Genomic DNA, 24,410 nt, shown 5'->3' with positions numbered 1-24,410 from the left:
TGTGATATGGCTCATTTTAAGCATGAAATGCTTTTAGCTCCCGTTGTCGGCAACCTTCAAGTCACCTTGAGCCAAAATCCAAGGGCCGTTATACGGGAACTCAAAAGAGAACACCCGGGCATCTTTGCGAGAACAAAACGAGATCATTTGTCGCTGAGCTGGCGTGATCCTCAACACTGTATTTGTCGCGGGAATTGGAAACATATCTCTGTGAAGCAGTAGTACATACAGAATAGTTTGGCACGTTGTCAACGTTAGAAAAGTCGTACTTTGCCCTCTTATGAAAGTTGAGATTTAGTACCGAAAACTTGCGTGTGTTAGTACAAGTTTATTCGTAGGCACCGTTCGTGCGGCGAAGTAGAAACGTCAGAACAGTTGTTCGGTAGCTAACGCCGGGCAAGTACGAGCACAAAATAGGAAACCGTCCTCCTTTTCAATATCGCCTACCTTAGTCACTGCACATGCAATATTCCTTTATAGGCCGCCGTTTCCATTGCTTACCTGAGGTGTGTAATATCTAACAACGGAAGTCGTTGAACCTATATGCACGCGTTGTAGCCGTTCCCAGCGTTACTGCTATAACAACACTGAATGGTAGCCGCTCTAACGCACTTCCGTATATTGCCTTTTTAGCTGTGCGCATATACGTATAGCTCTGAGCATAACTAGGGTCAGCATCAATCTTCGCAGGTTCGTTTGATTGCAGGTTCAGTCATATTTTCGACAGATTTTGCACTTCGCTAAGCCCTCAAGGTGTACTTACGTCTGGCGGTGTGCACAATTATCTGAACGATACAGTGTAAGGGCTTGAAACGACAATGGCCAATTGCCCATATATATATATATATATATGGTGTTTCATTTTAGCTGCACGAATGTTTTGTTAAATTGCCTGTGGCAGATAGCACAATTATATTCCTTGGATCTAAACTACTCGGTGAGGCGGCCATTACTTCCACGAGAAATCAAAACGCCTAATTGAATAATTAACATAATTACGTTGATTAACTTTTTAATTAATTATTTTACGGCACATCTTTCAATCTACGAATTAAAGCCGCTGAGTTCGCAAGGCGTATCCACTTGGAAAGAATTCTCAGGACTGAACCAGTTTCGAGATATTACTTTTCAATGTGTCCGATGAAATGCATGGGCGTTCCAGTTAACCTTTAGGAGCGAAGCTCCTTATAGCGGCACCCGTTCCGTCCCCGTCGTCGTAGTAGTAATGTGTAACCAGTCTGAGAAAAATGAGAAAAAAAACTCCGAAGTTGTGTCCGTAGCGCGGAATCGAACCAGGGACCCCTCGCTTCCGAGCGCGCGGCGTTAGCCCACTACGCCACGAAGCGCACATAGACACACGCACCACGATGGCAATAAATACCCAACATTAACGAAAGGCCGCGTTTCTAGCGCGTTTCTAACGTGTTTGTGCTAGCGCGTTACGGCCCGTGTAAGAAGCTGGTGTAAGACGCTGTGGCCTCTCCGCCTTACCTTCAACGTGTTTCGAACGCGCTGCCCAAGGCGGCGGCAAGTCAAGTTCAAGTCGAGGAGCGTTTATGAATACGGGGGGTATACTCTCTCAGCAGTCATGTTATGGCGTCGGCAAACGCGGTGCACGTTCCGGCATGTGTAAATGGCTGCGTAAGACGCTGTGGCCGCTCCCCCTTACTAGAGAGTACTGCACGTTTCTAACGCGTTTGTGCTAGCGTCCCCTTAAGCGGGAGATCCGATGATTCCCTCCGGAGCTTCGCCCACTCATCATCATTCACCCCGTGGATATGCTGTGATTTTTTTGAGGAAAATGCAGTTTTATGCATTGAAGCACAAAGTTAACTGGAACGCCCATGCATTTCGTCGGACACTTTGAAAATTGCCGATTGTGTGTGCGTGCGTGCGTGCGTGCGTGTGTGTGTGTGTGTGTGTGTGTGTGTGTGTGTGTGTGTGTGTGTGTGTGTGTGTGTGTGTGTGTGTGTGTGTGTGTGTGTGTGTGTGTGTGTGTGTGTGTGTGTGTGTGTGTGTGTGTGTGTGTGTGTGTGTGTGTGTGTGTGTGTGTGTGTGTGTGTGTGTGTGTGTTTGTGTGTGTGCGTGTGTGTGTTGGCAATACTCCGTTCACTTTGGGAAGAAATTGTCAAAGACTTGAGAGGAGTTAAAAAGTGGTCGCAGTTTCACCTGAAAGGCGAAGCATCAATTGCGATAGCAAATTTGTAGAGAGCTATACGGAGTAATGATAATAGCTTTATCAGCTGTATAAACTTGGACATGCAGCAGCACCGGCGTCGGTGCTGCTGAACTATTGTCGACGCCGTCGGCGTTTTGCCCGCGTTCGCACAAAATGCGTGCGGCGTACGTTGCTGACTGTTGCCGGAGCCTCTGATATAAATAGGCACTTGGTGCCGCAGCTAAACGTCACCCCCCTTCCCTCGCCCCCCCCCCCCCCCCCCCATCGCCTTTCGCGCGTTGGAAGAAGGCGCGTTTGCTCTACATATATGGTGATTGTAAAGGAGGAAAGAGACGCCTACTTCTGCAGCCCTTAAGGGACCACGGCGCAGAACGCGCGTTTGTTCTCCGCCGTGCGTTCACTCCCCGTGAAAGCGCGCGCCCCTCGCGCCCTTTCACTGCACATACAGCGTTCGGCGCGCGGCGACGATTTCATCTCCATTGACGTCATACGGAACCTCACGGCGACGGCGACGGCGACGCCGACGGCAGAAATCTGCTTTTGAGTGTCCATATAATTGCTATCGCAATAATACTTCTGTTGGCTGATACGTTGCTGTTCTCTCTCTCTGTATAACGTGCGTAGCTTGAAGAGCATATTTTTTGTAGAAAACTCTTCAAGCATAGGCAGGGCAGCATGCAAAAACAAGGCGAAAGAAAGGGCACGTCAAACAGGACTGCGCCCGTCCTGCTTTGCATGTCACTTCTTTTTCCATGTTTTCTTGCGCATTGTCCTGCCAATATTTGTAAAATGAACCAACTAGCCCAAACCTAAGTCTTATTTCTCGTCAACAGGCTCTTTGAACTTCAACTGTTTTGTGTTGAAGCTGTGTGCGTACGTGTTTGTCTGAACTTGAATTGATTCATTACACCGATTGGTACACTGCCTACCTCAACTATATTAGAACGCTTTTGTTCTATCACCCGAATCATGCGTTAATTATGCATCAAAAATACCGAATTCTGTAAAACTGAGAACATATTCCTTCTTTCTTATAATGCACAGATGAACGGCCATAGTTAAATGTTTGGTGCGCGCTTACAATAAATCGAGAAAAAAAGAAATCAAGTGCGACGAGTAGTTAAAATGCGATGTGGAAGACTTCAGAGTCTAGCAGCGTACATTTCATGTAGATCAGTATGATCACGCAGAAAACGACCAGACGCTTGAAATCGTAAAAAGCAACATTTAGCAAAATTTAAACTCAACAAATTGCTTGAAGTGCTGGGTTGGCAGGCAGCAAGCAAGCGAACCTTGCTTAAATATTTACGAGATGAGCTTTAGAAGTGCTTGCCAGCAGAAGAAAAAGCATGGTAAGAGACACTTCATCATAAAGAGGAAGCTCGGGTGAAGGTTTTATGATAGGGAAATTGGCATGCAGGGTAAGGGCTAGTGTAGGCATCTGATAGTAAGCGAACCGTTGCAAAGGGGCACCCACTCGCATAAGACATTTATGCATATTAATTTCTCTTTTGCTGCACAATTCTTTCGTAAACGTATGGGGCTTGCCAACGAAACTTAACTTTAATATCTCCATGGAGCTTACGCAACCTGCGAGACTCGTTTTTCGATTCACCAATGTTTATTTACGTCTGTCTCGGTGCCCTATAGCCCGAGTGCCGCCTGGTGCACCATACCATCATCTCGTACACTCGTACATTACCCACAAAGGCGAAGTGTCCTTGAGCGTAGCAAACAGCCTTGACTTGAATCGTGCGCGGCTCGTAGGTTCCACTGAGACCGGCGCTGCGCGTCGCCAAAACGAACCCCACGAAGGGTTGCCATCACGAAGGGGCGCGGACTTGCGTAAGAATTCGGTAGCGGACCTTTTCCATCTAGCCAGTTCCTTTGGGCAGCAGTGCACGGCTTTTGCGAGAGATGCTCTCCTCTAAGCAAATCTTGTCTCTATAGGTACAGCTCTGGCGGCCCCGGCTCGACGACGTCGTTATAGCAGCAATCACTTCCACACTGGCAGGCACGCTGCGAGAAAAGTTGGCTGCGCCAGCTCTCTGAAAAGGGGAGGCCCCGACTAAGTCGCTATCCGCTTTCATGCTCCACAGACGCTGAGAAACCCCGGCCGCAATGGCCAAAGGCGGATTCCGAACGCCGAGGCTTGGGGGATGCTGCCTGCAGCTTCGCCTTCGACTCTCTCCTCCGGCGCGCTCCGAGCCGCCGGTGGCGCGTTTAGCTTGCGCAAGGCGTCTCAAGTTTGCCACCGGACGTCTTAGCGTTCTATTCAATGAAGAGTTTTCTGAGGGGTTGGCCTCCCCTTCCGCGACGGGGCCCCCGTCGCTGAAAGAAGTGGTGTTGCACCACGTTGCTGCTTCTGCCGACATGGATTTAGACGCTGCCGAGCAGTGCGCGGAAAAGTGAAGACGTCATTTCCTTTCATTTCGCTCCAACCGTGTACGCGGCGGTAGAAGAAAGGCCTTATCAACGGCGGAGCAACGAGAGCCGTAGGAGGAAACGAATCGTGCGGACGGCACTGCATCAGCGGAGAACGCCCAGCAAACAGCACAAAGGGGAAAGCGATGAGTCAAGTTATGAAACATTGTCGGGAAAAGGAAAGATGCGGGGAGGAGGAGGAGGAAAGATGAGCGCGGTTGTGTGGGCGTGAAAAACGAAGGGAACGGCGAGAAAGAGTCACCAGGGTGTGCAGACGAGGAGGAGGGAAATCTAGGCGAACCGAAGAAGAGGAAGCAGACTAAGTGAGAAGGAGTGGACGACGCGCTGTGTAGTTCTACTAGCGTTGTGCGCGGAGAAGGCCTTGCGGGAAGGGTGTCGGGGATGCTGTTCGATTATCTTCTCGTTGACCCTCAGCCACTAATCGTACTCCGGCCTGCTCGCGTGGTCACTTGCGCCATCTGGTATCGATTGCGCGAAAGAGAGAAGGACTGAGGCCACCCACCGAGGCGACGACAACGACTGATCTCGACGTGCGCAGTGGGGGTGTCCTTCTTGGCCCATCACCCTCCTGCGTCCACCCATCGCACCCTGCGCATCATAAAACAGGAGAGTGACGCCTTCAGACGAGCGGCAGCAGCGGTAAACGCTACGCTTATGAAGACGATGGCTACAGAAAAACAACCCAGAACAGGTAGAAAAAAAAAAAGAAATAAGCAGCGCCCGTGTCTCAGCCGTTGCTGAGGAAAGGTGGTTGCAAAGAGGCCTGGAACGCGCGGCTGGTGGCGGCAAATGAAAAGGCCGGCGCTGACGTCCAGGATGACGGGACGAAAATAGCGGCAGTAAGAAGGATTACAAAAAAAAAACGGGAAAAAAATCTGTATAAGTGTGAAATGAGAGAAAGAAAGGAGAACTCCGGCCAGCGGTGCTGGCCCATTGGGTGGCGACGAAGAGGACGCTCGCGTCCCAAGGCTTGAAGGACAAGGAAAAATGAGCGTCGGAATGCGCCCTTCTCGTCGAAGCGAGTGGTGGGGAGGCTCAGAAAGTGATAGCGGGCTCCTCTCGTGAGCTGTCAAGCTGTCCGCGTGCTGTTTCATTTCCGCTCCGCGATAATTTCGCCTCGTCGCCCGCGCGTACGGGTGTAGGGCGTGACGCTGACACGGTCCGTTTCAACCATCGCCTTCTGTACCGTCAGTTTGCTCGGCTGCAGCCGACATTGGCAACGTCGTCGGCACATTCGGCATTTCGTCATCTTCTCGATTGCCGTCCAGCCTCCAGCGCGTTCAGAAAAGTGCATATCTGAGCACCCGTTTTCAAAGGAAAACGCACGCACTTAATCAAGTATGCGCGCTTTTGTAGGGATGAGATGCCAGCTATATAACTTCCTTGTTTCTGTAGTGTTTATTCCTGCAATGTTATCGAGAATCAGTGGTTAGTGAATACGATTGTGGAGGTTATCAAACGCCCCCTCAAATCCCATATTTGTACGTCGTTAAATTTATTGGCTGTTAGAGCATAACATCTGGATAATGAAGTGCGTTTACTTAGTGAAACGGCGCTCTCGCATTTTATGGCGTTTTAATTTTTCCAGTTCAGTGTTTTGTGAGGTATGACTTTGCACTTCTACATTCGTGTGCGTTATGTCGCTATTATTAACAATGTCGATCCACTTCACATGTCAATGAAAATATCGCTTATATGAAAAGCTATTTTCATTACAAAAGTAGCTGATGTCAACGCCACGGGCCAGTTATAAAATTACGCCAAAGGGCGTGATTAATTGTCCATTCAGCATCCCAGCAGAAAGTTCTTTAGGCAACGGACAAAACGTTGATTCGACGTAAATACAAGTACTTTGCATATTGGTGACGTGTTTTACTCGTTTTTACGGTACGTGCTATGGTCACAGTTTGGCACCTGTTGTTCCTTTGCTATTGTCGCACAGCGAGAATGCATTTATTTTCTAGCCCATGCAGTCCTATTGTTTCCGCAACATGCTTCAGTAGGTGACGCACAGGACGTTCAGTGCGCCGCTCCGGCTACTTCGGGCGGTCGGCCTGGCCGATGGACTGGGGAGGCCTCCTTCCTCTTCTTTTATTCCCCTCACCCCTCCCCTGTGCTGTGCTGTTGAGGCGTCCTCACAACGAGAGACAGTTACGGCGCTGCACTTTTCTCTTCAGTTTCCTTTCTGTAAAAGTCACTTACTGCGTCGCTCCAGAATATAGAGTTTCGCATTGTAAGCGCGAGCACATTGCTTCTGCGTCGTCTTTCTGCTTGTGACACACTCTCAATGCAATGTTTGCGCGAGGTCGCCTGTTCGGCCGACGCCGTAACACGGGTTCGCCGGCCGGAATAGCCTTGTAGAGGGTAACCTGCCGTAGTAATAAAAGCATTTTACAGCCGGTGCTTTGAGGGAAGACTTATTGGAATTTACGAGAGCTGTTCCGTCCTCGGAAGAACAACAGAGCGAACACTATTCCTGCCGGTCACCAACGCGGCAGCGCAATCTCTGTTTTAAGGCTTCTTTGCTTCGTATTCCCGCTTTCGCGGGCTCGTCTGTCTTCTATATTATTCTGAACAAAGACGACAGTGAGGTTTACAGCTGCGAATAACAACGGTTCCTCAGTTTGTTGGTTTGCAACTAGAAAAAAAAAAAAAAAAAACGACGACGTTAGAAACCAGTTAAGGTAAGAAAAGAAAAGATTACAGTCGTTGGCGTTTTATTTTGAATTCTCTGTCCAATCAGTTTCTGCAGCTTTCATTTGTTCACATTTTATCGAAGCTCTGCAGGAAGGAGCTAAGCAGTAGAATGATCCCATACTCCAAAATCGTTATCGTTCTCTGTCGACATTATTCTTTCCTTAATTCATATTCTTCCATCATAATTTTATTACAGTCGTTTTCTAGCCGTGGAGCATGTAGGATATGCCAGTCTCGATCTCGCTTTCCTCCCTGGCATGCACGCACTATCGCGCTGTGTGATGATACATAAACATTGGCACATCAATGCGCACTAGCATTATGAATATTTTACTGAAAGCATGGCCAAAATATGAGATGTGTGGAATATTCAGCGTGATCAAGATTTTATATGATTCTTGGATAAATAAGCACACATCAAATGACTGTTTGTGTTGTGCAGAAATGAAGCAGGTAACAAAAATGAAAAAAAGAAAAAAAGGAAGCAGAGCCGCGGTGACACGAGGTCAAGGGTTCAATTCCCAGACAGCGGCGGCCGCATTGCGACATTTTCTGTATAGAGAAGCCGCACACCCGAAGCCCTGGCCATAAGTTGAAGTTGTTGATAAGTTGTAACGATGTACTTTGCAATCTTTATATCTCTATGTCAAGTGAACTTCTTGTACTATTTACAACAACTTGTTTTAGCCGATACCGCATACCTGGCATGTCTAACTTTCACCTTCGTACCTACTTTTCTCTTTTAATTGCACTAATTCTCAATAGGTTCATGTTTATATTTCCCCTTTGTATATGCTTTGAATTTGCCGTTTGCTTGCATTTATTGGTATTCAAACGTATTTTTGCATTTTTGTAGTTGCCGTTTCTTCCCCATTTGTTGACTCGTTTCTATGTGTACTTGACCATTCCTCACGTAGAACCCCAAAACAGGGCTATTTGATGTACTTAAATGTAAACAGAATACCAACACTTTCCGGCCAGCAGGCCCAGCGACAGCTGGAGCATGCCTCGTCTTCTTCTTCCACGTGCCGCGATGTCGCTGCGTCTGTTCTCTAGCGCGGATCACAGAGGCAGTTCCCACAGGTCGCAATGAAAAGACTTTTCGGTGGGCCGTGTTTTGGCTGCACAGAACCCCAGGTGATCAAAGCTGGTTCGGAGTTCTCCACTACATCGTACCTCATAGCCCATAGTACCAGTTTATGAACGGTAAACCCCACAATTTAATACTTATTGTGCTATTTTGACGTACTCAAGGTTATCTGATTTCTTGCTACCAGCTCGAGAGAACAGAAGAATAAAATGTGATCGTGATCGTAGTATGTATCGTACATCTCCCACTACCTGACACTTAATATGTGTATCTCTAGTTGTTCTGTTTTTTGTGCTCTCACGGAGCACACCACCTCTACTCCCGGACTATTTCGAAAGAAAGTAAGAATAACAGCGAAACGCGTGCACAGAAAGTGACAGCAAAAACTCCGCTCACTAAGTCGTTCCCGGGGGTAAAAATTAGCAACGACATTGAGCATTCGCGCGAAAGATAATCGCGGGAGTGCTGATTAATCACAAGTTCTCGTTGCATCATTGCAGCGATGTACATCAGAAGAAACCGCTAAATACAGATTTACGTGCTGTTGCCAAACAACTGAGACGACGAGGAAACTCGTAGCGCACGACGTATCTGCGACTGCGTGTTTACGTATTTGCTTTCTTAACAAAAGCATCAAAATTGAAAGTCGGTTTCTGTTTGTGTCAACCTGTTTCCCGTCCAGCTGCATTGTTGAGTAGGCATCTCCGCGAGAGATCGGGCCGATGGTTACGCAACAATGGAAATGTGGATGGTCTGTGTTTTTCAATAACGACGTTTAAACTTTTCCATTTGAATTTCTGGTTCCAGTGGTGACGCGAGCTCTGGGGATCGCGCTGTCTGCTGGTGAAACTATCGTTGTATATTTTGTCTTGTGCTTTTACTTCCACGCGTGTAAATTCTGGTTGCAAAATTATACATCAAAACAGAACCGATTGTGGTGTCGCACAGATGTTGTTTATACTTAGTTGCTAAGCCCAAATACAGATCGGGATTAAGTGTAAGCATGAACCAACGTAACAGTTGTAGTCTTCTGCACGGTAATAAGCAAAAAGTATCAGAGGCGATGTATGTGCATAACAAATAGAACCGGTACATTATAGACGAGAAAAATTTAGTCCAGATTGAGCAGTGTCTGACGTACGTGTTTTGTCTTGCTGTTCTTTAGCGTTACGTAACTGGGATGTGAACAAGTTTCGTAATAGGAAAACGCGCGTATGAGGACGAACAGCTTCGGCGCTCACATAAAAGATGAGATCCCACTGTTCCCAGTTTAAAAGATATTATTATGACCTTATGTTTATTGTTTTTTGAACTAGGCACCATTTTTTTCAACCACCTGTATAAATACAAGATTATTTGGATATATGGTCCGCCTTCCACGTTATCGTGACGTGTCAGTGTGCATTCGCCTTGCAACGCACCGGCTGTCGTCTTCGTCGACGCCCTTAGTGCCACTCAAAGAGTGCCTGAAAAATCAATCTCCGCTTCTCCTTATATGCGACAACCGATAGGAGCACAGCGACACGCAGAAGAGGAGAACCGCGTATAAATGAAAGATAACAAGCAAACAGTCACGACGGCGTAAGGCCAGCCGAGCCAGCCATGAAAGCCATGATAAGAAAAAAAAAGGTATTATGAGAAAAAAAAAGAAAACAAACGAACGATATAGCGGGTGAGATTGTGCGCGAGGCTGACACAAGCAGGTATAACGTAAGAGACAAAAGCGCGCTAACAAACCGACGGCCGGCGAGAAAAAATAAAGTTCCTTGGGCTCCCCTCTATATTGCGTCGACCCAGTATCGTGGTCGACACCCGTGGTGTCAGAAAGAGGACCTCCATTGAAACAACCCCGGGTCGGCGATGCTTTGCCGCCTTTTTTTTACTCCTCACCCTTATGCTCTCACGTCGCGTCCAGCTTGCTTGCTTGCTTCTTGCGTTTCCCGCTTCTGTATGTCTGACCCACCAGCGCCTTTCTATCTCCAGGGCGTGGTATCTTCCTCGGTACCCGTAGTGTCCTGTTTCGCGCCGCTCTTCGTTCGGCCTGCAACCTAAGAAGGCTCGTCCCTCTTCGAGCGCAGGAGTCGACCCTCTCTCTCCCTCCGTTTCTTTTTTTTTTCGTCGTTTCTCAGAAGTCAGTCTCTCTCTATATCCGCTCCCGTTGCTACTCGTGAGCGAATGCCTGCATTGGACTGGCGCGGCACCCCTTTTGTGGTTCCGCGCGCGCGCTCTCCCCTGTGGCGCCAGTCCAGAGAAACACATTGATTGCGCGAAAGCGCCGCGCGCTTCCTTCACGGCGCATCTACGAGGCTCCTAGCACCGGCGGATCTCGAGGAGAGACGTAAATAAAAGTGAGCATAAACAGCCGTCTCCACGCACACACACACACGCACACACGCACACACGAACGGACGAACGGACGAACACGCACTGCCTCCCACACTTCACCCTCCAACACCTCCCCACCCTCCTTTTCCGTTACAGCCCCGCTATTCCACGCCTTGCGTGTGAAGCGTCTTCCCGCCAGGACCGCTATCCGAGGTGACGTCAGTGGAAGGCGATCTGAGGGGACCTTTTGATTCCCGGGGTTTTTGTCGGCGGCAAGTGGCATTGAAGGCTCATGAGCGTCCCACGACTGAATCGCGGCGGACGCGCGAGCTGCCTCCACCCCAAAGAGAATTCCCCTCCTCCCCCTCCAGAGCCGACGAAGGGGATGGAAACAGCCGCGCCTGTCTGGTTCTCCTCCACTATCCAGCACGGAGAACCCCCTCGTCGAGTATTCCTCCGGAATGAATGTGGCCGTGACGAGGGATGCTTTGGAAACAGCAGCGAGAGAAAAAGAGAACAGAAAATGTAGTGAAAGGAGAGTCGGTGTGACGAGACAGGGAGAACCGCGAGAAGGAAAGAAAAATGAACGGGACGCGTGCATCGGTCAGCACTTAAAATCGCAGCTCGTCGCGTTGTACGTCGGCGTGTCGTCCCGTCACGCCGTCCTTTGCGAAGAGATTCGTTGCCTTTAGCAAGCTTAGACGTCCCGTCGCAGTCAAGCGCCCGCTGTCACGGCCAGAGCTTTGCCGTTGTCGTTACTTTGGCTGAATAATTACCCTCAGGCATTTACTGCTGTCCGGCTGCAGGCTGCGATTGCTAAAAAACAAAGAAAGAACTTGATTTTTATCGTGGAAGCAGGCTCTCTCGAGGTCTCCCTCAGACTTCCGTTTCACGTTAACTACGTCATCGACCAACATCGCTCAGCACAGGACAGCACACATATAACTGGTCGCCATATACGCATAGCCTTATGTACTTACCGCTACAGATGCACCGTTCACCGGCTCTGTTCTCAACGAAATTACGCAACGAAACAATACGCGCTATCTTATAACATCATTGCAACAAATATACGCTGTCAATCGCATCGTTCCTTTGTTAACCGAATTGATCTTTTTTTACTATTCCATTTTAAAGCGAATAGTTTGCTTTGCTTGTTTTGCCCGTTTTCGTGCTGGGGCTTTCAGCGCTAATGGCAGTTATTCTTTATTCGGTGCTTGGTTTATATGTATGACTTGAATTGCTGCTGTTAATAAGAGGGGTGCGTTATGGAAACATTTCATGTGACCCATGTTGTCAATCCGTTTATACCGATATCCGATCTTGCTATTGCCAGCGCAACACTCCCTTGTCAGTAGATAATTAAACATTTTGTCCCAGCTCCCTCGTATAATAAATGCTGGTCCCCGTAAACATAAATGTGTGGCCATAAATAGCACATTACTGAAAAGCGTAAATATAAATCGCCCTTCCTCACATTTAATTATTTTTGCACTCTTACATCATGGCATGGCATGGCAAGCACTTAATTTTGGTCCAGAGAAACTATAGAGCCCGAGGGCAAAAGCCCCCAGGCTAAGTCGGTGACTTCGCCCACGAAGGCACCGGTAGGCCAAAGGCTTTCCCGATGTCGTGAGCTCTCCGGACGGCCAGGAGTTGATCTTGGAGGACTTCGCTGGATATGCGTCGACTCCAGTCCTCCTCACTGTTGAGGTCCGAAGCCCTTTGGTTGGGGCACAGCCAGAACATATGATCAAATAGACACGGAGTGTGTCCACAACTTGTACATTCCGCGGGGAACTCCTGGTCAATTTTGTTAAGCACAAAATGTGTAAGATAATATTTAGTTTGAAGCATTCTTAATGTGACTGCCTGAGCTCGGTTCAGCTTCGGATGGAGGGGGGGGGGGGGGGGAGGAAAAAACTTCCTGCCGTCCCTATAGTGTGAGGTGATGTCGTGAAAAGTACTAAGTGGGTCTTTGTAGGAGCCGCAGTCATTCTGGAGCAGTTCCTGATCTGATGCGCGGCATGTGAGATCTCGCACAGCAGAGTGAGCTTGCTCGTTAGGATTGCAGCCATTGGAGCTGACCGAGTGGCCCTGATGAGCCGGAAACCAGACTAGGTGTGAGCTATCCAGTTGCTGGTAATTATGAGTATTAATACTGTGTACTCGTATAAGTAACTTGTGTGCTTCCATTGAGACGAAGCCGGCGGAATAGTTCTTACATCAGCGCGGAATATTTACCCGTTACAACTTTCAGAAAGTGGCTTGAGAATGTCAATGAGTGACCATTAAATGTGCGACGATAACCAAGCCAGGAACTCCCTCGGGGATATACTTTATGCTACACGTTTTTTCAGTGGCATTACCAATTATACGAACGCATGACACCTCATACATTCGCATGAAACCTCACACTACAACCTGACACTCAGAAGGCACAAAATGAGAATTTTCATCTTTGTGCTTACAAAACTGACACAAAACACGACAATGCCCGGGAGTAAATTCAATGCCGCAAGTGCAATCAGCTCAGATTTGCAAGACCAACTGTGTGCCATCCAGCGAGCTCGAGAGGCGGCTGGGAGACACGGTCTCTCTACCGCCCCGGGCGCGGCCTAGGCCCAGGCCTCAATCTGCTGGTTTCAATAAAGTTGTTTCACTCACTCACAAGTGTTCTTCTTCGAAAAGAGTGGAGGTGCATTTTTTTATTCATCTCACACTCTACGGAATTCTCTTTTTTATCGGCAGGTGGCGCTGACTGGCCTCACCGGAAGCCGACAAGCAACACCGTGACAGGAGCCAAGAACCCTGACAAAACAAATGGCCGATGGGCTGTCCAGCACTTTCAAGACGGCATTCACAACAAGGAGTCTTCCAAAGGACAAAAAGGTAAACCTGACCTCCGGTATCACAAATTACAAAAAAAAGATTAACTGGATTCTTTGTTCTCAGAGAATGTATCACTCGTTCCTGACTGTTTACTCTTATAACTATGTTTCCAAACTCCAATACAAGTGTCGAGAATGCTTTCATAATGGCTGAAGGTTTACTCTGCTTGATTGCGCCATTGACTCAGTTAACTCTGCAACAGGTATCATGGTAAAGGAACACTAAAGCGAAAAAATAAATTGTGCTGTCTAATAAATTACCTCTTTACAATGCCGGAAATAGTCAGAAAAGACGGAAAGACGAAAACCGTCAAGTTCCTGCACCTCCTCGCCGTGACGTCGGCAAATTTTGACGGCGTCTTCTCGGGCCTAGTTAACTTACTATTGATAAAAAAAATGAACTACACTATATTCCAAAAGAGCCAAAGACTGAGCATAGCCAGTTTCAAGAACTTGAAGCAACGGTCCACAATGGTCCAAATACAAGAAAATAGTTTGAAATTTATGACGTCGCACTGACTTACTGGCGCAGAGGTCACGGCGCAAGATTCAAAATTTTAAACTTTGGCGGCTTTCCTTTTTCTCGTGTAATAATCAACCTCTGACCGGGAAATTAAACAAAAACAGAGTTTTGAAAGTCTGTTTTATCAGTGTAAACTATTTAGGTATTTCTCTTTAGTGTTCCCTCTAAGACTATCGTGGCCAGCTGTGATTCTGGTGCTGCAAGTACAAGACAGACGTACCTAGGCGGATAATGATACGATTTTAGCTGTAGAGGTAGGGCCCTGTAAAAATAACAGAAAAGCAAAAGCTCTACCGAATCAAACAGAAGAAACAAAGAGAGAATACATAACAAAAGATTAAATTAAACGAAAACATGCCGCCCTAAAGCGTGCTTAGCCGCAATATAGTTATTATTGCGGCAAAGCACGCTCTACAGGAAAACGCAGATGAGGCGCGAATTGCTTGCGGTCAAAACCAAAATGGGCGCACCTAGCTATATAAAGACACAGTAAACACCAGAAACGCCATTAAGATCGGAAATGGATGCGAAATATGAGTTAGAGCTAAATAATTATTTACAGAGACTTGAGAAATGGTCAGAGGAGAGAAAATTAGCGCGCGATAGAGGCCTAAAGTTAGTGTGACACACGGAAAGCGATTAATAGCCCTGTATAAATGGCAGAAACGTAAATCTATAGCAATGAAAAGTACAATGACTGATTACACATTAAAAAAACTGGCGTTAAAATGCATGCGGGCAGGCTTGAGTAACAGTTATAGAAGTAGTCACGTTTTAAATGAACTTGCTAAAGAAGAAAATATATCGTCTTTATTTAGTCATTGTTACTCTACAATATCATGTCATCACGCTAAACAAGAGAAAGATAAATTCTATAATGAATGAGAAATCTGACTAAAAACATGCTCAAAGAAGGAAAATAAGAGGTGAAAGGCAGAGAGGTTCACCAGGTTAAGTGTCCGGTTGGCTACTCTGCACAGCGGGATGGGGTAAGGGCAGAAAAGATAAGAAAACAAGAGAAGATAAAAAAATAATAAAAAAGGAACGCATCAGTTCGCACATTCAATACTTTTTCAAGGAGTTCTTTTTCTTAAAAAAATAGACCATGCTAGCGCTTTTAAAGCAGTTCGTACCGACGTCGGCTGGGACCAGGGAACAAGAATTCTGGCTTCAGTAAGGGGATGGTTGTCAATCCTGTCGAGCGTAGTGCTGAGAGCTGGTGCTGGGTAAACTATTGCTTACAAAGCATCAGAGGCTCAAAGCGGAATTACTATGTGAGTGTGAACTGCAATTACTCACACACAAGTGTAGTCTTTGTTTACCCCGGATAAAATATCTCTCAGGTAAGGGCACGGTGAGCAAACAGTCAACGTATGCAGCTTTCGTGGAAAAAGGTTCTGATTCTACAGGGTGTTTCAGCGAACGCTTTCAAAATTTATTTAAGGTTTCCTGTGACAGATAGCCCAATTCTAGTTAATGAGCTGGTCTACTGAAAGAGGCGGACATTACTTGCACAAAATATTGAAATGCATAATTGACTAATTAACAAAAATTCACTAATTAAGTTTTTAACTAATTACCTGATGGCCCATATTACAATATACAAATTGTAGCCGTGGAGTTCGCAAAGCGGATCCACTTGGAACTAATTCTCAGGGTGACACCACTTTGGAGAGGTTAATTTGTGCTTCAATGCATAAAGCGACGTTTTGTTAAGAACCTAACTGGAACGCCAATGCATTTCTCCGCAAAGTTAGGGAATTGATATCTCGAAACTGGTGTCATCCCGAAAATTCGTTCCAAGTGGATCCGCCGTGTGAACTCCACGGCTACAAATTGTAAATTGCAATATGGACCATCAGGTAATTAGTTAAAAACTTAATTAGTGAATTTCTGTTAATTATTCGATTATGCATTTCAATTTCTTGTGCAAGTAATCTCCGCCTCTTGGAGTAGACCAGCTCATGAACTAGAATTGTGCTATCTGGAAAAGGCAACCTTTAAGGATTTTGGAAAGTGTTCGCGGAAACACCCTGTGTATCACGGGCGTGTACTTCACACGAAGTTATAACCTGACTGTGACAACAATGCATTGACACACTTGCGCTAGACAATTTAAGTGGTGTCTATAATGCGAAAATTGTGCTGCTAGTGAAATGTTGCAACTCTCGCGAAAAAGAACGTTTGCACGAGAACAAATTAGGACAGAATATGCCACGAGGATAAAAATTGTAGTCGGAGACGCATAACATAATGATATGCGAGCCATCTGCGACTCACGACGGCCATCTCTCGCCCATATTTAGACTCTCATTGTTCTAAGCTATATCTGAGACTTGATTGTATCCGGATACTCGTCTTCCCACGCAGTTATAACGAGCAGCTGCGATTAGCTTGAAGAAGCAGCGCGCGTTACACACAAGTAAAAAAAAAAAAAAAAAAAAAAAAAAGCTGTGTAATGAGATAGATCCCCTTGTCGCGTACTTCTTCGTAAATGGTATTGTTAAGGTTCATGAGAATTTGCTGTGGCGGAAAAGCCACCAAATGCTGAAAGTATCCCTTAATTATATTTTCCCGGCTTCTTGGCCTGTACATTTGTTCATTAGAAAGTCCGCAGCATGTTGACAAAGCGTCTACATAAATGTGACACACGCAGAATGTGGCTGCGGCATTCTTGCATGAAGCAGCTTCAGATTTACCAGCAAGGCCAGTACTTTACGGAACGGGCCATACCCCATGGAATGTTGTGCAAATCTCCTGCATTTGTTTGAACTGATTTAAGGGAATGGTTGAGCTCATACCCCATCTAACTTGAATCAAGAGAGGATAAATAATGTGCCTAAAGCATAATAAAGTGTTTGGTGCGGCATCCCCAATCCACTTTTCTTTTTCACTACCACCCAGACGTGTTGCAAAAACGCACTGTGATGAGCGGGCACGCATGCAGTACACAATATGCACACAAACTAACGTCACGCGCAGGCGCATGGCTTTGAAATTGTCACAAGTTACTCAACACACTTTGAACCTCTTTAAAATAAAGCAATGGATGGGATCTTAGTTCTGACCGTGTTTTCGGAGCTTATCGACTAAATATTCTTCGAGGCAGGACAGCGATAGGACTTTTCAACTCCAAAAAGAAAAACAAACTCAGCTACCAGAACAAAAGCAAATAAAATGAAATAAAATAAAAGTGCGCACTCTGCTATTAGTGTACAAAAACTATGTTAAGTGATAAATAACAACAGATAAAATAAAAGGAAGTCATGAAACAGCGAGTAGTATTGTGATATGAAAACAAAACCAAGTCGTTAGATTATATTTAAACAGAAATTAAATCATTTCATATCTTTCTAAATTAGTATTAGCACAAGGTGCCTCATCCTGTGATGTAGTTCCGAGGTTTTTAAGATAAAAACACCTCCACTCTACAACAATAAGCCGTAGGAATTATGTGAACAATTGGCCGGCGCTTTTGATATACTTTTACACATTAAATGAGCTAGTTTTTCATTAGGTGAAGTGAACCACTCCACTGTCTATCGTATCTCTTCTTGTCACGAGCAATAAGCAAAATTCAGTCCATGCCAGGCAAATTCGGTGCTGTCAAAATATCAGCTACAGTCACACAAGTGAAAAGCTAGCACATGGCAGAATACTGCCCGGTCCGAGCGATGCATGAAGAATTACGGCATACAGCTTAATGCTTAATCCTAGAGGTTAAAGAAACAACCATACGCACGCGATATTCAAGCGACAGCGACAAGGAATGCGACATGCTGAACCTGTCGTGCAGTCACGTCGCGGCGTGGGGCAACCACATGGACGTGACACCACAAAAAGTAGCGACAAATGTTCATTGTTAGGCTGAATAATAAATGCAATCGCGCGCCCGTAAATAAATAAAATATGCAATCGTGCTATATGACCAACGTTTTAACCAGTGTGTAGTATATATCTAGTTTTGTGTGCCGTCATTTCCATCGAAAATGCGTTCCACGTCGTCAGCGTTGAGTGCTGTACCACACCCTATTTGGTAAAAAGAAGAAGAAGAAGAAGAAGAAAAAAACTCTCGCAGCTCTCGGTGGCTTTTCAGGCCTAAGCCATCGCCAATAATTTGCCTTCTGCGTGCGGTTAGAATAACCGCAGACTGATTTTACCGTTTATTTCTTGGTGTCATGACGGAGAGCCAGTAACTAATGCGCAAAGCTTTTTTTTTTTGTTCGGAAGTGCTCTTTACCGTTGGCCGCTGCCTTCGCTAATGATATGTCCGGCATCAGGGTTGGCTGGAATTAGCTCTTGCGAACAGTTCTAGCGTAAGAGCGTTTTTTTTTAATATACGCGACCATATCCAAACGGGCGGCCTGAGTAGCATGGGTGCTTCTAAGTTGTTTTGCAATCACTGGTAGCTACCGGAAGCCGCCGTGCGAACTTCCAAACGCCGAGAGAAATTTTCGGGCTGTCCAGAAATCAGTCACGCGACAAGCGACGGCGACAGATTGCCCTCCACGACAGCCAAACTTGTCTCTCGTCGCTGTCGCTGGTCGCCGTGGCTTGAAACTGGCATGCGTATGATTGAGCCTTAAAGGGACACTAAATGTAACTTCCAGGTTCATCCTAAGGGAGCGGAAACAAAAAGACACAATTAAATACCCTCGACACAACAAGCGCTTCTTCTGTCTAAGTGTTCTTCGTCTGTTTGTTTGCGATCCTTTACCAGGAATCTAAACCAACTAGCCCAGCTCATCCTCCGTGGCGCTGCGCTGCTATGCCCGAAGGCGTGGGTTCAAATCCCCGCCGTGGTGTCCACATTTAGACGGGGCCGAAATGTAGAAACACCCGTGTACCTTGCATTGGGTGCACGTTAGAGGACCCCCGGTGGTCGAAATTAATTCGAATTGATTTTCACCGTAATTCTCATAATCATATCGTGGTTTTGGCAAGCCTTTATTACGAGGTAATTTAATTTTTAACTAGCCCAGCCCTGCGCTATCTCGTAACTGTCAGGGCTCGGGCGCAATTTATTTGTATGAAGAAGGTTGGTTAATGTAATGTAGAAAATTGAGAACAATGTTTCTCTCATCATTTTTCGCACCCAAACTGCGCCGCCGGTACGTCAGAGCGACGCCCGCATGTTAGAAATAATTTCCGCGAGTTTTCGTCGTTTTTGTGTAGTGAAAATTGTCAGAACTCTCCAGGTGGAACTCCGACTTCCTATAGAATATATCCTTGTTGTAATCATTGCTTATCGCTAATCCGTGAACTAGACCCGAGCAGATGCCACCAAATTGTATGACGTCACAGGCAGCTAGAGCGCGAATGTTAAGATGGAGTCGCCACGTGCTTATTCGTTTCTGCGTCTTGCGGCTTAATACCAAGTCTGCGTTTGCGGTAAGGTTAATATTCACACGATAGCGTTAAGGGGGGAGGGGGGGGGGGGGGCGTGTCACAGAAATCCGGCGTCGGCAGTCGGCGTGCTATGTCGGCGGGTGGCGGAGAGAATTATCCCCAACCACGCAGGCCCTCCGAATATATATTAGGTACATGTATATGCCACTGCCTTCTTATATGACATACGGTATATGCGGGTTATATTGCCACACCATTCTATCATTAATGTTGCTCATACCTTGTCTGGCATTCTTGGCAAAGCTATTCCTTGGAATTTTGAGAATGACAATCCACAAACAAATGTCATGAAACAAAACAGCCACAGCGCATGCCTTTTATGTTAAATCTTCCCAGTCTGGAATATTAAAAGTACTTAACAAAAACGGAAACCTGAAGATTATGCAATTTTTCTGGCGGGGCTGTGCAATATCTCCGGGATCGCCCCACATAAGAGGTCGCCTTTCTACCAGAAAGCTCGCCTTCGTGCAAAGCGTTCGCCGCCAGTGTTTCCCGCTAACCATTACGCTTGCTTAAGCTGCAGTTGTCGGGAAAGCGTGAGAAGCAGTCAGGGATCTTTGAATGCTATCGCGTTCCACTCCTTTTATTACAACTCATTTATTATTAAGCATGTCACTCATCAGTCATCCTTTCCTGCACGCATCCAGATGGCGAGCACCGTGTTTGCTATGGTTCGCTTTTACTAGCTCATTAAAAGTTCGCGCTTTTTCCCATCTACGTTCGGCGCCGCTAACGCAGCTTCGTCGTTTGCTTTTGGTCTGCCCAAAATGTCTCCGAAGCAAATGTGCTAGGCCCGGCGTACACATTTCTCACTCTCCAGTTGTCTTCCGCAGGGCGTTCTCTTCCCAGATTTCCAGAAACTGGGCGCATATGTGGCGCAGCTGCGTACAATGTTTCGTAAAGCTCACTCAATCACGCAGTCATATGCACTTCTGTCTTCTAGCGCACGCTAGCCGGCGCGCACCAGCATAGCCATTCATTTTCTGTGCGTGACTGGGTGTGTGTTTACAAACGTGCGTTCAATTTCGTTCCTGATATGCATACCGCGCTTTCATCACGCAGTCTGACCTGACGCTCCAAACATTCCGCGCTGTCATTGATCGCCTCACCTCGCTTGTCCACGCCAGCCAATACATCGCTAAATTAAAATACCTATAGAGCTGTGCTCAAATTTCGCGTTAGGGAGTTTCGTAATCGTCGGTGAATTTTTTTTTCTAGGCAGCTTCCTTCTAGTCCTACCGACTGTTTTCAGTCTGATACCTGTCGTTTCTTCATGTCAAGCTAAACATTTAAAACGGCTACTGACTTTCTCTCAGTTAATTCTGATGCTGTTTAATAATGCTCTTTCTCTACCTTTTGTTTACGCTTTTCGCAGGCGGGCGTTCCCAAACCTCCGCCGGATCTGCGTCGTCAGCCAGTGTGGGTATTTTGGCTGTGCATCTGTGGCTTCTGCGGATATGGTCGTCCCAAGGCTAAGTCGACACGTACCCTGGACATTACCCGCCTTTGCTTGCGTGACAACTCAGGAAACGTGATGCATCAAGCTGTTCTTGCCAAAGATGCCGCCGTGGCGCCGTGCAATCCTCTTGCGACATGCGTCTATTTGTACGCCCGTGAAAAATGATCGCAGGCCACCGGTTCGTGGAGGTGACGAATGCACAAGCGTATTGATTTTCCTGCGATGATTGTTGGCTTCCACAAAACGGCGGACTACCCGAATCGACGGTAGTGACCCTCACTTCCCCCGCCGCCCACGGCAAACGACATGTCGTGTTCCAAGATTTAGCAAGTTGTGAATCCATCTTGTGTATATGTGTTCAGAGTTTCTTGCATATTGAACTACTTACAGGGGCGTCCGCTATTAACTAAGTTTTTCACTTCAGTGTCACTTGAAGCATGTTTCGTATTTTTCCAAACGATGCAAAGTTATTTGTTTCGCATGTCTTGCCACGGCGAAGTGAACACAAAATTTATTGGAAAGGTGCACAAAAGGGTTGAGTAATTGTTTGCCCTTAACTGTATCTATCGAACGTCCGAGTGGACATGCTTCAATATAGATTTCAGGAGAGTCACCGTACCTTTGTTAACAGACTCACTTTGATTCTCATTTTTGTCTTACAATCACGTGAGCACTGAGCACGGTAACGTGTCACACCGACGTCCCTCAAGTTTCTATTCAATGCTCCAACCAGGGCCAAAATATTTCAAAATGAGCAGACGTACCTGTATTTGCCTGTCAAAAAATAATCCAGCGCTTTTTCTTAATGTCTCAATAACTTACGACTACCTATAAACTATAAGGTGCGACTTGGCTGGCAAACGCTACCAGACAGTGCACAAACCTCCGACGTAGGCAGTAAAGCGGGTGAGCAAGCGATGCACGAACCAGTGTGATTCTATATCAAACGTTGCCCACATTCACAGAAATAGGCGCTAGCACTTTAAGTGCAGTGCTTCTGCTGGTATTCTAAAATTTTATTTAGATCTTCTAGGTTTAGCATTGTCGTCAAAGTTCTCTGATGCCATATTTTCGGCAGGTACGGTAGACGTCATCCAATACCTGAGAAAAGCTGCCACAAATGTGCTTACCTAAAGAACTTCAGGTGGTCAAAATTAATGCAGCGTCTCCGACTACGGTATCTCTTATAATCAGATCATGGCTTTGGCGAAAAAAATAAAAATAAAAAAGACCTCAATGAATTGAATTAAAGCCTCTCATAGACTGTCAAGGCATTTCAGAAACTCTAGGAACGCTGACACGAAACACGATCCGGGCGGTGCACTTCTTAAGATTCCGGCACCAGATTCCTCTGACTTCATATATTTTAACAGCGTCCACTCAATGCTATTTAAGTGTTTATGAACCGAAAACGCTTAAATGTAATTCGCAAGTAAGCGCAGACTGAGAAAAGGAGAGCTTTGAGAACTTTTCAAGCATAAAAGCTGCCATAACATGCGCAAGTACTCTAAAAATCAATATGGCCCGCAAATCTGAACAGAGGTGCGGTTTCGGCAACAAGAAAAAAAAATCAGATTTGATTTCACTGCTCGTCATTAGTCGCTCTCCACCACATAAGTCCAAATTGACCTTGTAAAGAATGCTCTACCAGCCTAAACTAATTTCATGTTTATCTATATTCATTTTAAGTATTTGGGAAATCTCGCTCTTTTGCCTATTGCCTTTGAAAGTGTGCATTAGAGGCGTTTGGTAACAGCCATGGAAAAGTGGGTGACGTTGGTGATGTTAGCTCCAACATGTTTCGGACGTGGCAAGCTATGGCAACACTTCTTCGGCGCGAGCACCTGTATATTGGCGGCAAATGCGTGACACGTTCGTTCCATGTTAAACTTTGTCTGCTACAGTTGTTTCGCAAGGTGCAGTTGGCAGACATCGACTCAATGATGGCTGTAGCATATGTGTTGCATAGAGCTGTTTGAAGTAAAGTGAACGTAGTGTTCAGCTAATAAATAATAAAATGGGCCGCGTGTTTACTGGGTTCACCCATTTTATTGTCGTCTGTCTTCTCGAGGCCCAGTACTGTACGAACCAACCACTGCATTCATTCTCTGTACAAACGAAAATATAAGGAAACTGCGAAACTTGATTGAATAAAACAGTTTATTTATTCAATTTCACTTCTTTCGCGCGTTTACACGGCCTCGACAAGAAACACGTGGTGTATGGTGGCTGCGTGGGACAACATTGATTATAACATTAGTAGCACTGATTTGTGTGCTGAGGCAAAATTGATAAATAATAAACTTTCATTTCTTGCTAGGCAAATTTAGCGCTAACATCGCTGCGCACTTTGTCGGACGTAGCATACCGGATCGAACTATTCGCACCTCGTGCAGCACACACAAACCATTGTTATAACAAATACATACCTCCGCTACGCTTACGCCAAGTCGCAATGTGCCACAGTAAATACATATGACCAAAGTTGTTTGGCATGAATCTGTACAAATATTCACGTTCAGTCTAGTTGGTATGACATCAAGCAGCTATCAAGTACTAGAACCGACAGGGACAAAAATGATAGGAACAAAACTATCGTACTTGAAATCTGTATTGTTGCCTATACTTAGTAATTTCCGTTGTGCTTAACGCTTAATTTATGAATTTCCACATTTTCTCTAATTTATGCGCATCTCGACTTGCTTTTTTTTTTTGCAGGACGCATTGTCACTGTGTGTAATGCGGCCTACGCTGCCTATAGCGTAGGCCTAGCGTAGGCCGCATAGCGAGCTCTGCCAAGGAAGATGAGGCTTTACTATCACAGTTGCATCCGGCATAGGCAGAGGCATCAAAGCCGAGTTGCCATCGTACACGACCTTTGTACCACCCTCGTCTACAAACCGCGGTGGTAAGGGACTAGGGCGTTCTGCTGCTGAACACGAGACGGCGGGTTTGATTCCCAGCCGCGAGGGCCGCATTTTAATGAGGACGGAGTGCACGAAGGATTGTGTACAGTAAACTAGGTGGACATTAAAGATCCCTGTAAAGTCAGAGGACCTCGTTGTCCGGTGGACCAGGCTTCAAGTACGCTGAAGACCAATACGTCCGAGGAGCCCAGAGCAGCGCGTCTTAAGCCGCCGTTTATTCCAGCAAGAAGACGAAGAACTCCCGTGCCACGCGCCCTCGATAGCCGCACTTGGTGTTTCTTTCCTTTCGCGCGAGATATTTCTTCGCTCTTAATAACAATCCCTAGGTAGACAAAAATTCATGCACAGCCCTCCATGCGGTGGGCCGTATAACCCACTGTGCTGTTTCCTGGCGTTAATCCCCACAATTTACCTTTCACTGCCGCATCTTTTGTAGCTTTTACCACTAAAAGAGGCTCTAGTAAG

At 46.2% G+C, this 24,410-nt stretch overlaps 1 protein-coding gene across 1 annotated transcript in view; it reads left to right on the top strand.

Moving 5' to 3' along the window:
- Positions 1 to 23,184, top strand: part of LOC119442866 (Down syndrome cell adhesion molecule-like protein 1 homolog) — a 180,104-nt gene extending 156,920 nt beyond the window's left edge. Inside the window, exons 12-13 of the mRNA XM_037707910.2 lie at positions 13,488 to 13,628; positions 20,935 to 23,184. Coding sequence (XP_037563838.1) covers positions 13,488 to 13,628; positions 20,935 to 21,035 — 242 coding nt within the window. The 3' untranslated portion in view covers positions 21,036 to 23,184. The remainder of the gene's footprint in view (positions 1 to 13,487; positions 13,629 to 20,934) is intronic.
- The last annotated feature ends 1,226 nt before the right edge of the window (positions 23,185 to 24,410 follow it).

This window comes from Dermacentor silvarum, chromosome 2, assembly GCF_013339745.2.
Source record: "Dermacentor silvarum isolate Dsil-2018 chromosome 2, BIME_Dsil_1.4, whole genome shotgun sequence".
NCBI classification, from domain to species: domain Eukaryota; kingdom Metazoa; phylum Arthropoda; class Arachnida; order Ixodida; family Ixodidae; genus Dermacentor; species Dermacentor silvarum.
Note: the sequence above shows the minus strand (reverse complement) of the source record. Positions and strands in the feature narration are given on the sequence as shown.